General features: G+C 40.0%; 1 protein-coding gene across 10 annotated transcripts in view; it reads left to right on the plus strand.

Annotated features, from left to right (window-relative positions):
* EEF2K (eukaryotic elongation factor 2 kinase) overlaps positions 1-12,474 on the plus strand; it is a 53,066-nt gene extending 40,592 nt beyond the window's left edge. For 9 of the 10 annotated variants that reach the window (XM_014580712.3, XM_006112789.4, XM_006112787.4 and 6 more), the window contains 6 exons: positions 191-253; positions 1,598-1,732; positions 2,600-2,788; positions 3,232-3,356; positions 6,291-6,469; positions 8,836-12,474. In XM_014580712.3, the coding sequence (XP_014436198.2) occupies positions 191-253; positions 1,598-1,732; positions 2,600-2,788; positions 3,232-3,356; positions 6,291-6,469; positions 8,836-8,945 (801 nt within the window). In that variant the 3' untranslated portion in view covers positions 8,946-12,474. The remainder of the gene's footprint in view (positions 1-190; positions 254-1,597; positions 1,733-2,599; positions 2,789-3,231; positions 3,357-6,290; positions 6,470-8,835) is intronic. The other variant, XM_075899467.1, reaches the window with a different exon arrangement.
* The last annotated feature ends 2,096 nt before the right edge of the window (positions 12,475-14,570 follow it).

Genomic DNA, 14,570 nt, shown 5'->3' on the forward strand with positions numbered 1-14,570 from the left:
ATGGAATAATTCCTTTTTATAGGATTAAAGTTTTGGCACTGTACATTTTATCAATTCAGTAAGAAGAAAAAAAATATAAGCTCTTTTCATCATAGTCAGTGTTCGTTTTGCTGGTGGTAAATTGTTCCTTAGCAATGGATGGAACACACAAGACCTAAATTAAATTATATAAATCTTTACGTTAACATAGGGCCATTCAAACTGCAACCGAAGACGTGAATCTGATGAAGACAGTTTGGGAAGTTCTGCAAGGGTAAATAGAGCAGAAATATCTGCAGACAATAGTTTACCATTTTGGCCTATTTTATATCCATCATCTAACTTCACACCACTACGTCAGAAATTAATTTTCTTTCCTTGTAATTGCTGAATAAAGTTTTATATCCATTTTGCCTGTTATTCCCCTTTCCTTAATGTTTCAATGAGAGAAGAACACTGTTGCAAATAAATCCTCTGTGACCACTCAAACAGTCCCTTGAGTAAACTAATGATTCTGCATGAATTGCTCCCTTACGTGATTGTTATGTTTTTGTTTTCTTTGTTACAAGACTTGATTCCCTTTTCATGCTATATTTGTTGCACAAACATGGTTGGACGGTCTTTTTGCAAAGCCCACAATTCTTGAAGTATGTTGAAATAGCTGTTAGTGCTATTCAATTTACTCTGTTTTTAAAAATGAAGTATCATCTTTCATGTTTTTACAAAATGTAACTTTTATAACAATCTATCAAAGACATTCAGTGGTTTACAGAAATAAAACAAAGATGTTATGCTGTGTAGAAAAAGGAAAAGATTTTTGACAGCAATCAGGTATCTGCAAAGTTGCTAATTAGAATTTCAGGGTTTTTGTAATGTGGTCAGCTTGCATTGAAGGAAATTGAAACAATTTTAATGGGCTGAAATTCTACATTAAACATATTTTGTAATATTTTCTCTAATAGAGATTTTTTTTTTGGTTTTGTATTGTGCCAATGATTCCCATCCACCCATGGTTGTGAAAAATTGCAGTTTATTAAGAAGCATTACAGCACCTTACTTATAGTTAGAATTGGACCTATCTAGCAAACACCAGAGCACATTAGCCCAGAATCCATAGCATGTTTTTTGAGATGCTTTTCATTTTCCCCTGATACTGCTGAGCATGAGCAATATCTAAAATACTTTTATTCAAATCCCTAATCTAGCCCAGCACGTGCACATATGCTTAACTATAAGCATGAATAGCTGACCCCATTGACTGCAGCACGACTGTTCACTTGCTTGAAGTTAAGTGTAGGCCCTGATCTAGCAAAACCTAACTGTGGTGCTTTGTTTTAGCTGCTGTGAATTTTTTAGGACTGCAAAATGCAAAAGTAATTTTGTTTACTGCCTTAAGTGCACCTAGAGATAGACAGCTGCTCTGAGATTTTGGTGAGAGAAGTGAATATATTTTTGTGTAACTACTAACGTGGCTTTTTAAAGCAGTCCTCTAAAAGATTTGCTAGTCAAACAGTAGCTCAAACAGACTCTTCAGTTTTTGACAGATAACATAGTTAAATGATTTGATGCCTTTTTATTTCAAGTGCAAGTTATAATATAAGTTTGTGGGGTTTTTTAGGTCAGTGTGGAGAAATGGAATCTCTACAACTCTTCCAGAGTCCACATCCATAGACCGTCCTGTGTTGCAGTGGAAGTTCAGAGACTCAATGCACTGGAACTTGAAAAGAAAATTGGGAAATCCATCCTTGGGAAGGTGTTGATGGCTCTTTTAATTCTGTTCTTTCTAACTTAAGAAGTATATTTTATTATTGTCTATAGAGTAACCGCAGCCCCCTCGGTGACCTGGGCATGGTACAGACAGGCAAAGAGCAATGTTGTTAGGGTGAGTCCATAACCCATTGAGTGATGAGTGCAGTCTACAAATAGCTCAGATCCTCAAAATCATTTCCATGTCCCTCAAGGGAAGTTTATTGCTGAAAAGAAGATTTTAAATAGCTCAAAATTATAGAAAATGGAATGGACTCCTTCTCCCTCCCCCCATAAAAGACCCAGGTCTGCAAGAAGGCAGCTGTCACATAATCTTCCACCACCTTGCCTCATCATGCCTTTCACTGTGACCTGGTGGGAATCTAACGGAGCTGGGTGTTCGGGTCCATGTGCATGTGTCTGTGCACCTGTTGCAGCCTTTGGGCCCTTTAAAACAGGAAGGGAAAGAGAAAGCACGTGGCCTATAGGAAACCAGATTGCAAGACTCCATTTGCTAGAGAAAGACACTGTGTAAGCGAGATTTACAGTTGCTGCTGGCTATCCTATATCTGTTTTGTAGACAAAACAGAATCTCTTAATCCTCAAAATTATCAAACTGGGTCCCTTCAGAAGCACATTCTTGTGCATTATCACTTGCTGTCTTTGCCTCCCCCTCCTTTCCTCCCTGCCCCGTATACTTGTCTGCAAAACAGTTAAGCACCTGGTTAATTTTAAGCATGAATAGTCCCATTAAGGTCAAGGGCTTACTCACATGTGTAATATTAAGCACACACATGCTTTGCTGCATTAGAACCACTCTTGGCATGTCTTGTTATCTTTTCTAAATTAAAATGTCACTCCTGGCGTGTTGTAGGTGCACCTTGCCATGGTTCGCTACCACGAAGCTGGACGTTTCTGTGAGAAAGATCAGGCGTGGGATCAGGAATCCGCTCTTTTTCACCTGGCGCATGCTGCTGATTGTGGAGAACTAGAAGCCATTGTTGGATTAGGACTCATGTACTCCCAGCTGCCACATCACATTCTTTCAGAGCTCACTTCAGAGGTACAGAAATGCTGAAATACAAAGTATTCTGCCTAGAACAGGAGGTGCAAATCCTCCTGCCCGGTGATAATACTAATATTATATTCATTGACGTATCCCAGGCATTCATCTGGATGGAAGAACGGGGGTCTTATGATTGCAGCATATAAGTAGGAACAAGATAAAGAGCTTCTATTCCTGGCTTTGCTGCAGATTAATTTTCTGGCACTAGATAACTCACCAACGCCTATATTTTCAATACTGGCCTCTGATTTTGGGTCCCTCTCTTTTTGGTGCCCAACTTGGACACTTTGAGCCTGATTTTTAAAAAGTGCTGAAGACTTGCAGCTCTTGGTGACTTCATTTGGGGTTTTGGGGGTTGTACCTACAGCTCAGTGAGGGAAGGAACGATGACATTTTCGATCTATCCATTTTAGCATTTTTTGTGCTTTTTGCCTTCAAAGGACACACAGGAAAACCGAATCAAAGGATTTGATTATTTACTGAGAGCAGCAGAAGCTGGAGACCGGCCTTCCATGATTCTGGTAGCAAGAGCATATGATACAGGTGTAAATCTTGGTTCAAACAGGTACTGTGTGAGAGCATGTGAGCTTGTGTGTGAAATAAATAACTTATTGTAGGTTAGAATGTTTGCTTGCCCATGCAGAGATTCTTTTATTGCAGGACTCTCACTTACAAGAGTGCTAGCTATTATTTTATTTACTGAATTTTATGGAGATACTTCAAATTTACGCTAGTATAAATGAGAACAGAATCTGGGTGTTATCACCACCACAGAAGGGAAGAATTCTGCAGATTGAGACACAAATCCTATTCTTGGATACTTATGTGCATGTTCTATTGATGTGAACATCAGCTGTGTACGCATGTTTGAATGTGGCCCTGATAGTCAAGACACTTTGGTGTATTGGTGAATAGCAGCAATAACCGTGGGATGCATATCTTCTCCAGGGGCAATGACGAATGAATGAATGTAGCAGTCTGATAATCTGTGCACAGTAGAACTACACCACATCTGCTAATATGGGGAATTCCTCACCACAAGCAGCCAGCAGGATTTTCCACTAACACTTAAGTGGGGCTTGCTTAAGCTTACTGCACTATAACAACTTTCCCCATGGCCATCTGACAAAGTGGGTTGTGCCCACGAAAACTCCTGATAACCATCTACATATTTTGTTAGACTAGTAGCACCTTAAAGACTATTTCTTGTTTTTTAACTTTTTCCCTTAAAAAGTGTGAGGGTCTTTCCTCTGAGATCAAAGGTAAAACCACCAAAGGCTTCCATGGGAGTAGGGCTAGGTCCTCAAAAATGAAGGGTCAGTTTAAAAATGAATACAAGAAATGGTCAGTGTGAAATGTGATGACTTAAAATTGAGTTAAAAACCACTTCAGGTGATGTTTTACCATCATTTTCCTATTTTAAAAAACATTGTTCCTTCCCTGTTGTATTATGAAAATCCCAAACAGGGGAAACCGACAGACTGATATGAGGAAAATAATAAAACTGCCCGTAAACACTGTGCTCTCAAATGTACAAGGTAAACACATTGAAAAGAGAGAGGAGTAATTTTTTTGTTTTCATTCATTGTCCTTCCAGTTGTTACATAATAGCAAAAAATGTCAGAGAATGTGATTTTTAAATGGGCTTTATTTTAAATCAAGGATGATTTGAAGTTTTGTGACATATGAAAAAGTCTTAAACTGGCAAATCTCTTTTCATGTGGCAGGCACTATAATTCAGTGGTTCTCAACCTTTCCAGACCACTGTAACCCTTTCAAGAGTCTAATTTGTCTTGCATATTATAGGTTTCATGTCATAGGACACTTAGGGAAGTCTACACTGCATGTCTGTTTCGGGAAACCGGAGGTCCATACAAGTGTCTACACAATATTTTGAAATATTTTTTGAAATAACAGGTGTGCTATTTTGGCATCCCAGTAACCCTCGTTCCATGAGGGTTAAGGGATGTCTCAAAATAATGCATTATTTTGAAATTTGGTGCTGTGTAGATGCACCAAATTTCAAAACAGCCTATTGCAAAATACATTTGAAATAAGATACAGAATTTGCATAGTTTAGGATGCTGTGTAGAAACACCCTGACTGAAAAATTACTTACTTTCTCATTTTTACTATATAAAATTAAAACAATTGAAATAAATATTGTATTTACATTTCAGTGAGCAGTATAGAGCAGTATAAATTAGTCATTCTTCTTTAGTTTGCAACAACTTTGCTAGTGCTTTTTACGTAACCTGTTGTAAAACTAGGCAAATATCTAGATGAATTGATGAGGGCAGGGGACTGGACTCGATGACTTCTCGAGGTCTCTTCCAGTCCTGCTTCCTTTTGACTTATTAATAATGCCAACCTTGGATGAAGCCCATTAATATAGCAATTCAGAGAATCTAGGGGGATTGTGTGTGTGAGTAAAATTGTGATAGTGTCCCAAGATCTAGCCACAATCCAAACTTTGCCCACTTGAGATGCCAAAACAAGATGCTGCTCAGTCAACTGTGCAGTTCATTTTGCAGATCTTCATGGTATGATCATCCCTTTTATTTCTTCATATTTTTTTATCAGCAATGAAACACCTAACAAAGCTGATATTAAATATTGTTAGGCTTAAGAATTAACATCGTAGGCTTTGTCTGTGCTGCAGGGTTTTTGTACAAAAAGCTTTTTGCAGAAGAGCTCTTCTGCAAAAACGTCTTGCGCAAAAGCATGTCCACACCTCAAAAGCACATCACAAAAGCGCAACCACACTGCATGGACACTCTTGCACAAGAAAGTTCTGATGGCTATTCACAGAATGGCCATCAGAGCACCTGTGCTTTTTGTGATAGGCTCTTTTTGTACAAGAAACCCCTGTTGAGTGTCCCCACACACCTTTTTACACAAGAACTCTTGCTCAAAAAGAGTTATACCTCATAGAAGGAGGTATACCTACAGTGCAAAAAGTCCACTGTTCTGTCAATTGGCTGTAGATTTTCTTGCGCAAAAACATGCTTGATGTGTGGACGCTTCGCGGATTTTTGCGCAAAAACATCTGGTTTTGCACAAAAACCCTGTAGTGTAGACATAGCCATATTGAAATGAATGGGGCAGTTCACAGCTATTTCTTAAGGTTCAGACAGATCTCAGTTTGCACTTAGATTTGCAGTTTAATGTTATCTTTGCAATCATACAGGCTCAGCTCCAAGAGTACAAGAATGCAGCTTCCAAAACCAATAGGAACTTGTGGAGCCCATGCAATCCAGTATTTCTTTCCTGTGAATCCCAAATGGATGTAAATTGAATTTAGCGCCATTCATTATTAGGAGTCTCGATCCCATAATTCATATTCAGTGGAACAAAACACCTGATTAAATTTAAGCACATGTTTAAGTGCTTTTCTGATTGGGTCAGTGTGCTCAGTACCTAGCAAGATGAAGCACTACAGCTCCAGAGTAAAACTACTTCCCGAGGTAACCTGTTTAAAAATTATTTTAAAAATCAGAATCCAAGACTGGAACGAAGCTCTGCATTGGTACAATGCTGCACTGAATATGACCGATTATGATGAAGGAGGTGAATATGATGGAACCCAGGATGAGCCCCGGTATCTGCTCCTGGCAAGGGAAGCAGAGATGTTAATGACAGGAGGGTTCCACCTGGCCAAGGATCCACAAAAATCAGGTAAGATGTTGATTCAGTCCATTTCTATGGGTGTACTCGGCAGTGCCGTGTGAGTTTGTCCATTATTTTAATATTTGAATGAGTCTTGATACACAATACCACACAATATGGCATGGACTTCATGGCAGAGAAAACCAAGCTGATGACAGACAAATGTGATGGGATCAGCTCTCATATCACTAGGCTCACTGGCGGGAGGCAAGGGGAGCAGTTACCCCAGGGCCTAGCAATGCAAAAGGGCCCAGAGCTTCTGGCTGTTTCTGCTGCTACTGCAGTGGCCGGAGCTCTGGGCCCTTTAAATTGCTGCCAGAGCACCGTGTGGCGCACATCAGGCAGCATGGGGCAGGAGATGCTGTGGTTTGGATTGTGCTGTGGGCTGACTGCCCCAGCCTCGCCCCTTCTGCCCAAGGTCCCACCCCTTTTGAGACAAGAATTGAAGACAGTGAAACAGTTCAAGTATTTGGGAGCAGTCATCACTGGTAAAGGCAATTCTGATGAGAACTGCACAGGCAGCAGCAGCAGTAGCAAAGCTAAAGCCAGTTGGAAAGAATCTCTCTGGAATCCAGACTGAACCTGCTACACACTGGTCATCTCCACTTTTTTATATGTCTGATACATGGACCCTTACAACAGAAGTTGAACAGAAAATACAGGTGGTAGAGATGAGATATTTCCTTAAAATCCTGGGCGCATCTTACTTCACCCACCTCACTAATGAAGAGGTCTACAACATCATCACCCATAGGAAGACCTCCTAATGACTTTGAAGAAGCGCAAGCTAAAGTGGTACGGTCATGCAACAAGAGCATCTGGTCTATCCAAGGTCATTCACTGAGGGACAGTAGATGGGAACAGAAGAAGAGGAAGACAGAAGAGATGGATTCACAACATGGAAGGGAGGACAGGAATGGATTTTGCGGAGATTCAGACATTGCTACACAATTGTCAGAGGGTGGAGTCAGTTGGTGGATTGCTTATCAACAATGGTGCCCCAGCAACCAGTGCAGTTATGGGAGTGATGAGGATGGCGCTAATTGGGTGATATTGAACCTGCCTTTGCAAAGGTTTTTGAAGGGTGGGTTTGGGGGCATGGATTTGATCTGTTAGCCTTTAGAGTACAATACGCATGCTGGGGGTTCTAAGCCATCTTTGGGTTTTTATGTATCATCCCCCTGAGTATAGTATCAGAACACCTGCCAGTATTTAATGTATTTATCTTCCCCAGATCCTGGTGAGGAAGGCCAGTGCTATTATGCCCATTTTATAGATGGGCAACCGAGTCACTCAAACAATCTGTTATGGAGTGGAATTTGAACCCTGGTCTCTCAAGTTTGAGGCCTGAACTGGGCATCAAGTCCCTCTCTTCATCTCCATCCTCACCCAGAAAGGACCTCACCTCCCCCTCTCACCTGAAGGATCCCTGACCTTTTTCTTTTGAACACTAGTGGATCCCTGTGGAGTGGACCATCTGCTTCAAGCCCCAACCAAGCAGACCAGCAGTTTCACGGTGCCATCATGGCGGCCTTGCTGCCTGCATGTAATTATTCTGTGCTCTCAGCTGGTCCCTCTCTACCTAAGCTGTGTCCCTTTCTCTGTAGTAGCAGAAGACTGGGCACAGAAGTGGAAGCCATTGGCAGAGGGAGTGTTCTAGTAATGGCTAGGCAGGTTCAGTTAGGACACACTTCAGGCAAGAATCCTCATTTGGCTCCTGGAGTCGGCAACTTTCTTTTCCCCCAGCAGCTCCCCTGAAACACTTAGGAGCTGGCTTATTCTCAGGTTGTAAAATGACCGTATGCTATCCAGTGCCATAGGATTGTAGATGAAAGTGTAACGGCTCCAGTTAATGTGAGACAAAACTGTCCAAGGATATTTTGCTAATGCCTTTGATAGTGGACTAACCCAGCTCCAATTCTGCAGTGTGGCAAATCCCTTTTGGCAGTACTGAGCACCCTCATCTTCCACTAACTGCAGTGGGAGTTTAGAGAGCAAACATTTGATATCTTTATGCATGTAGTTGTAATTGGTTCTGTGTTTGCACATAAAATTTGTAAGACTTTTTTAACTGGTTACTGGCCAATTGCATTTTTATGATTCTTGTAAGGACATGAGAAAATATCACTCTGCTGTCATATCAGCGGTTTGCCCTGTCTCTGAATTTTAACATTGTGTGCCAGATTCTTGGCTGATTTAAATCAGCATAACTCCATTGGTGTCAATGAAGCTACGTGGATTTATATCAGATGAGAGTCTGGCTTGTAACTTAACCTCCATTTCTATTTTTTCTTAACTTCCAGCATGGTTTGTAGAGAGGAAGAAACTTTTTTTTCTTTGACCTACTCACATGACTCTCAAATTGCTTTTTCTAGGTGAGTTGTACACAGAAGCAGCAGAAGCAGCAATACAAGCGATGAAGGGCAGATTGGCAAATCAGTACTACCAGAAAGCTGAAGAAGCTTGGGCAATGATGGAGGAATGAAACTTCAAATGAGGCAGCTCTTGTATATAAAATATTTTTTATAAACTGTTACTTTGCAAAAAAAAAAAAAAAAAACAAGATGTATTTTTATGTGTTGTTAATGATTTGTGTTTTTCATATTTTAATTTTCTAACTTTATTCTGAGGCAGAAAATATACAAATATATGTTGTATGTTGGGGGTGCTATAATGTACTTTTACCTACACTTCAAAGCTGCAGTATCTGTGCACTTGATTTTTTTAATAACTTTTAACTGTTAGTTGTGAGGGGCCTGATTTAATTTCAGAAAAATGAAACTGATGTCAGCTTGCGTGGCACACACTTTGTTGTACGCAGCAAAGCATTCAGTGTGTTTATATCTTTCTACTACTATTAGTCCTCTCACCACAAATATCACACATTTCTAAGTTCAAAGCACTTCTTCACTAGTATTTGTTTTTTTTCAGGCAATTCTTCACTTTCCATGTAAACATATATGCAGAAATTCCCTTTTTTAATCCCCCTTGTGAAATAAATCAAGAACCAGAGTGAACAGAATATAATTCTGCTAGTAATACTCTTTACAATGCAGTTCTCTGTAAAAATATTATTGGGGACACCTATGTTTTCTTCCTGAAGTGATTCCAGATGCCTGTCTTCTCAGTTTGCAAATGTAAAAAATGTGTTTCCTAAGGATAGCCCTGAAAAACAAGCTGAGTCTTGAAATACAAAATGGTTTCTCTTTTGGCCATTCATCACCAATAATACACATTCTGCAGTTAGAACTCAGCTAATAATTTTCTTGATAAAACATTCTAGCTTCCTCTTCCACATCTGTATAGCCTCTGGAAAAAAAAGTAAAAACTTATTTCAGACAGAAAAGTAGCTATAACTCTGAACGCATACAGGGAGGACTGGTCCATTGAATATAGCAGTGCCATTTTTATGTAGCACAGTTTTAGGGTAAAATCCTCTATTGAAATCTGTGGCAAAATGCCATTGACTATTATGGGGCCAAAAGTTCATTGAAGGCAGCTAGTCTACTCTTGGAAAAGTTACAGGGGGATAGCTGCTGTGATAGTGCTAGATTGTACATACTACATATTCTGATGGGGTGGATTAAGTCAATGATAACACTCGGGTGTGAATTTTTCACACCCAGGAATGATGTAGCTGGGTTGAGCTGATTTCGTTTTGTAGACCAGTCTCAATCGTAAATAGAGAATTTTTTTTTGCAACATTTTGCATTGTATCTTATCCTAATACAATAAAGTTCCTACTGGACTTACAATATCCTTCCAATAAGGTACCCTAAAATGTTTATAGTCTACTGATTTCTTGGTAACATTTAGTTTTTACAGTGAAATATCCATTCTCAGTGCACTTAACATTAAGAAATACCCTTCCCAATCATTTCTACATGGCAACATTTAAACAGATTAGAGAAACTGACATGCATGTACATTTACTATCCCTCTATTCCAAATAACTTGGTTAGGTTACATAAAAAGCACTCAAACTATAATTGCAGTACAGTAGGTTTAAACTGTTCACTGAATAATCTCCTTATCTCAGTAACATTTCTGTGTACTGTACTAATTTTCTAAATAATAGCCCTAAAGGTACAAAGCTAATCTTTGTTGTACTGGTGATTCACATTCTGTAATTGCACACCTGAGTTTTGACCCCCTCTGATGTTCACAGTAAGATATGCTACAGGATCTCTGTTTTTCACAAGACATTGAGGATCTGGGTGTTTTGACCCTCTCTGATGTTCACAGTAAGATATGCTACAGGATCTCTGTTTTTCACAAGACATTGAGGATCTGGGTTTTTAAAAAAAAAGTGTCTTGTAATCCTATTTTGTTAAATAAAAACATATTTGTTGTGCTGATTGCAGAAAACCTCATTAGCTACTAGATATCATTGAAGACCGAAACTTATCCTAAGCTCACAGTTTTATTTCAAGAGTCCCTTGCCATCTGTACAGCAACTGGATCTATTTATTGGTCTTATTTATTTAGTTGTTATTTTGAGATGTTATCATCATGGCACATATAGCTCCAAGCTGGGTCCTTTTTTCCATCTCCTGAGAGTATTGAAGAGTTAGGACGACAGTGTCATTATTAAGGCGAGACTGTTGAATATTTACTGTTGATCCAGTACAGCATTTAAGCACATATTTAACTTTAAGCATATGATTGATTGAAGCCCATTATTTCATGGGACTTTTGTCATGGTTACAGGAAAGCACATGGTTAAATGATTTGATGGATTGGGTCAGTAAAATGTTACATCTTTCGCTTTTGTGTGTAGAGTGGGTCTTCCCTGCAGCCATCTGGGAAGTATACACTGAGAATCATCAGTTGTTATTTAAAGTCCGATAGCTGGGATGTTATGTTCTTAATGGAAAACTGTAGTTTAGGTATCTAATTGCAGAGATTATTAAGGGGCAAATCCTACCCCTTTCTCTATAGCATACACAGAGCTCCATTTGAAGTGGAACAGGTGCAGATCGGCTGTGCAGATGCGCAGAAGGTGGTGAGATCCATAGATTGGGGTGAGCATACTCATGACTAAGGAAATGCTACTCATTTCATTCTCTCTCACTGGGAAACAGTTGCAGGAAATACCAGCACTCAGAGACAGCTGCATCATGCAGTTATGCAAATAGTGGAACATTGGCAAACATTTATGTATATCTACAGGAAAAAAATTAAAATGTGCTTATAGCATACAAGCCCCTTGCACACTCTAAGCACTATGTACATAAATAATAAAGATAAATAATATATTTTTATTGTATAAGTACAAAAACAATTGTGATTTTCCTTTACAAAAAAGTTTATATAACTAACATGTTTGACTTGCATGGAGAGAGGAGGAGATCTAAGTATTTAAATCCAAAATATAAACAGGGCTCAAAGATGGTAATTATTAACACCTTTTGGCATGCCAGTTAATTCATTGAATTCTGTAATTGGTATAATTACAGAAACTTCTTCGTAGATTTGAGGCATATGAAGTTATACAGCTCAACAGGCAAAATATTGTCATTGTTAATACTTTGTCTTCAAATATTTTACATTTTGTTAGAAACTTAATTACTTCTTGGTGAAAACATGGTATCATATGGATAGTTAGAAGTGCAACAGATATGACAGTCAATTTTTTAAATTAAACTTATGTTTACAGAAATATGCACAATTTATTTTATGAAATTCCTTTAGAGAAAGAAAAGTGTATGTTTTGACAAACTTTTTGGAATGATCTTGCTGCATACTGTATTTTTAATCTATTCTCAATGAACAAATAGAATATATTTTTTTTAAATGTGAAAAAAATAAATATGGGGCCCATACCTGCAGAACTGAATTAGGCAATAAATCCCACTGACATCATGGAAATTTTGCCTGAGCAAAAACAGCAGAATTGGGGGCCCTTTTTTTTGCATGTAAGAAATACGGGAATTGTTCGTTTGTATCACTTATTCATGTAATTCAGTTTTATTGGTTTTTGCTTTGCCAAATAAAGTTTTCTTTTTGTCACATGCTTTAGTAGAGCATTATTGCACTTTGCAATATTATTTAGGCAAATAAAGAACAATACATTCTCTACATTATATTTATTCTCTCTCTCTGACCCTAGTTCCTTTTAACAGCTATAAGTAAGTAGGAAAAAACGCATTAGGTGTATATCAAGAAAATGAATTATTATACAAAAGGGATAAATATGTGGTGTGCAGTCACTTAGAATACTTGAAAGATCCATGGTTTCATCGATGCAGGTAGTCTTGCCACCAATACAGTTCACAACTTTTCCACGTCATCCTGTTTTGTGCGATTCTCATCAGCGTCCTTCCATGAATCTTCCATTGAGGATCCACTCAACAATCTGGGGGCCTTCCTCTTGTTCTTTTTGTCTCCTGGATACCAGTGGATTGGCTTTCATGGTGGTGGAAAGTTTGAGATCAACAGAAACACTGCACAGACTCCCAAAGGCAATCCAACCCAACCTCCTCCTCCTCAACTCGGGGCCCAACTCGTCCATCTGCAACACTTGTCCAAGTTGTACATATTCATCCATTAACTCAACAAGCTGTCCATCCAGTTGCATGACATACTCTGGACCATATACGTCTTTTATCCACTTTGTTTCAGGCCAATCTCAGTTGCATTCTTACTGAAGTCATTGAGGAAGGTTTGCAATGTTTCAGGTTTTGATGCAATTAGGTCGATGTCATCTGTGAAAAGGAGCGTCTGAAGAACCTGGCCATCAAAGAGAAATCTATCTTTCACTTCGCTCTTCCACAGTTCGTCTTCCAGGATGCTGGCAAACAACTTTGGCGCACAGTAAATCCAACTCCCCCAACTTTTCTGGGAGCAGTAGAAGGAAGAATTTGTGAACCATTCTTCTATTTTGCCACAACTTCCTTCTTTCTTTTAGTTTCAGTTATGGCAAGAATGTCAATGCAAATACGATGCAGTTCTTCCAGAGCTATATTGACCTGTTCATTACTTGAAAGGGATTGCACATATAGTGTGCCTACATATAAGTTAATACAAGTGGACAGTCTTTGGCTACATCCATGAGAAGCGGATCTCCCAGCTAACTAAAATCATGACGGGCCACAGATGTTGCTAGACCAGAGGGTGCCAGACTAGAGAGATTCAACCTGTGCCAGTTATAACTATTTTGGTTAGGGAAGTAATTTTTTTATTAGTCTAATCAAAACACTGGCATAGCCCCTTGTGTACATGCAGTAGTAAAGGTGCCTTTCCTGTTTCTTCTGTAATTAAGCAATTCCTATACAAGCACTTTTATGTAATTTTTAATGTAATTTTAACTGTACCACACCAGTAGTGTGTGGAGCATGGGTTAGCAACCTTTTCAAACCAAAGAGTCAAACCACATCAAAATTCAGAATAAGTAGTCAACAGGCTGGGGGGGAGGCGGCAGGAGCGGCGTGGGGGCAGGGTGTTTGGCTGGGGGAAGAGGGCAGGAGTGGGCTGGGGGAAGACTGTCTGGCCAGGGGGTAGGAAGCAGGTAGGCTGGGGACAGGCTGTCTGGGTAGGAGGCAGGAGTGGGCTGGGGGAAGGGTGTCTGGCTGGGGGGGGAATGAGTGAAGGGGTGGGCATGCGGGGTCTAGGCATCAGGAGGTGTGGGGGCACTTGTTTTGGGGCCACATTGCAGGCACCGGGTAACATGGCCTCCCGCTGCTCCGATTTGCTGTAAGGAAGTCTCCAGGAAGGATTTGCAGGAGAAACTATGAGGAAGGGGAAACCAGGGAAAGGAAAAGGGCAGCGTGTACAGAGCCATTTTTTGTTCCACTCGTTCCCCACACGCCAGGGGAAGGAAAAGGGCAGTGCACAGAGCCACACTTGATCCCTGCATGCTGCATCCAGTGGGGAGACTCGGAAGTTTCTCCCCCTGTCTCCCTGCTCCCCTACCCCCACAGGAAGCCGGTGCTGGTCTTCCAGTCTTGCGGGGGACCGTAAGGCTGTAGCGCCAGCACTGGCTCCCTGCTACATGGGGAAGTTAAAGGGGCTGAGTTGGTGCTCCAGAAGAGCCATATCTGGCTCCCTAGTTGCTGACCCCTGGTGTAGAGTTAAAGCAGTGCAACTCTGTCCAGTAGTAGAGGTACTT

Source organism: Pelodiscus sinensis, chromosome 16, assembly GCF_049634645.1.
Source record: "Pelodiscus sinensis isolate JC-2024 chromosome 16, ASM4963464v1, whole genome shotgun sequence".
In the NCBI taxonomy this organism is placed as follows: Eukaryota; Metazoa; Chordata; order Testudines; family Trionychidae; genus Pelodiscus; species Pelodiscus sinensis.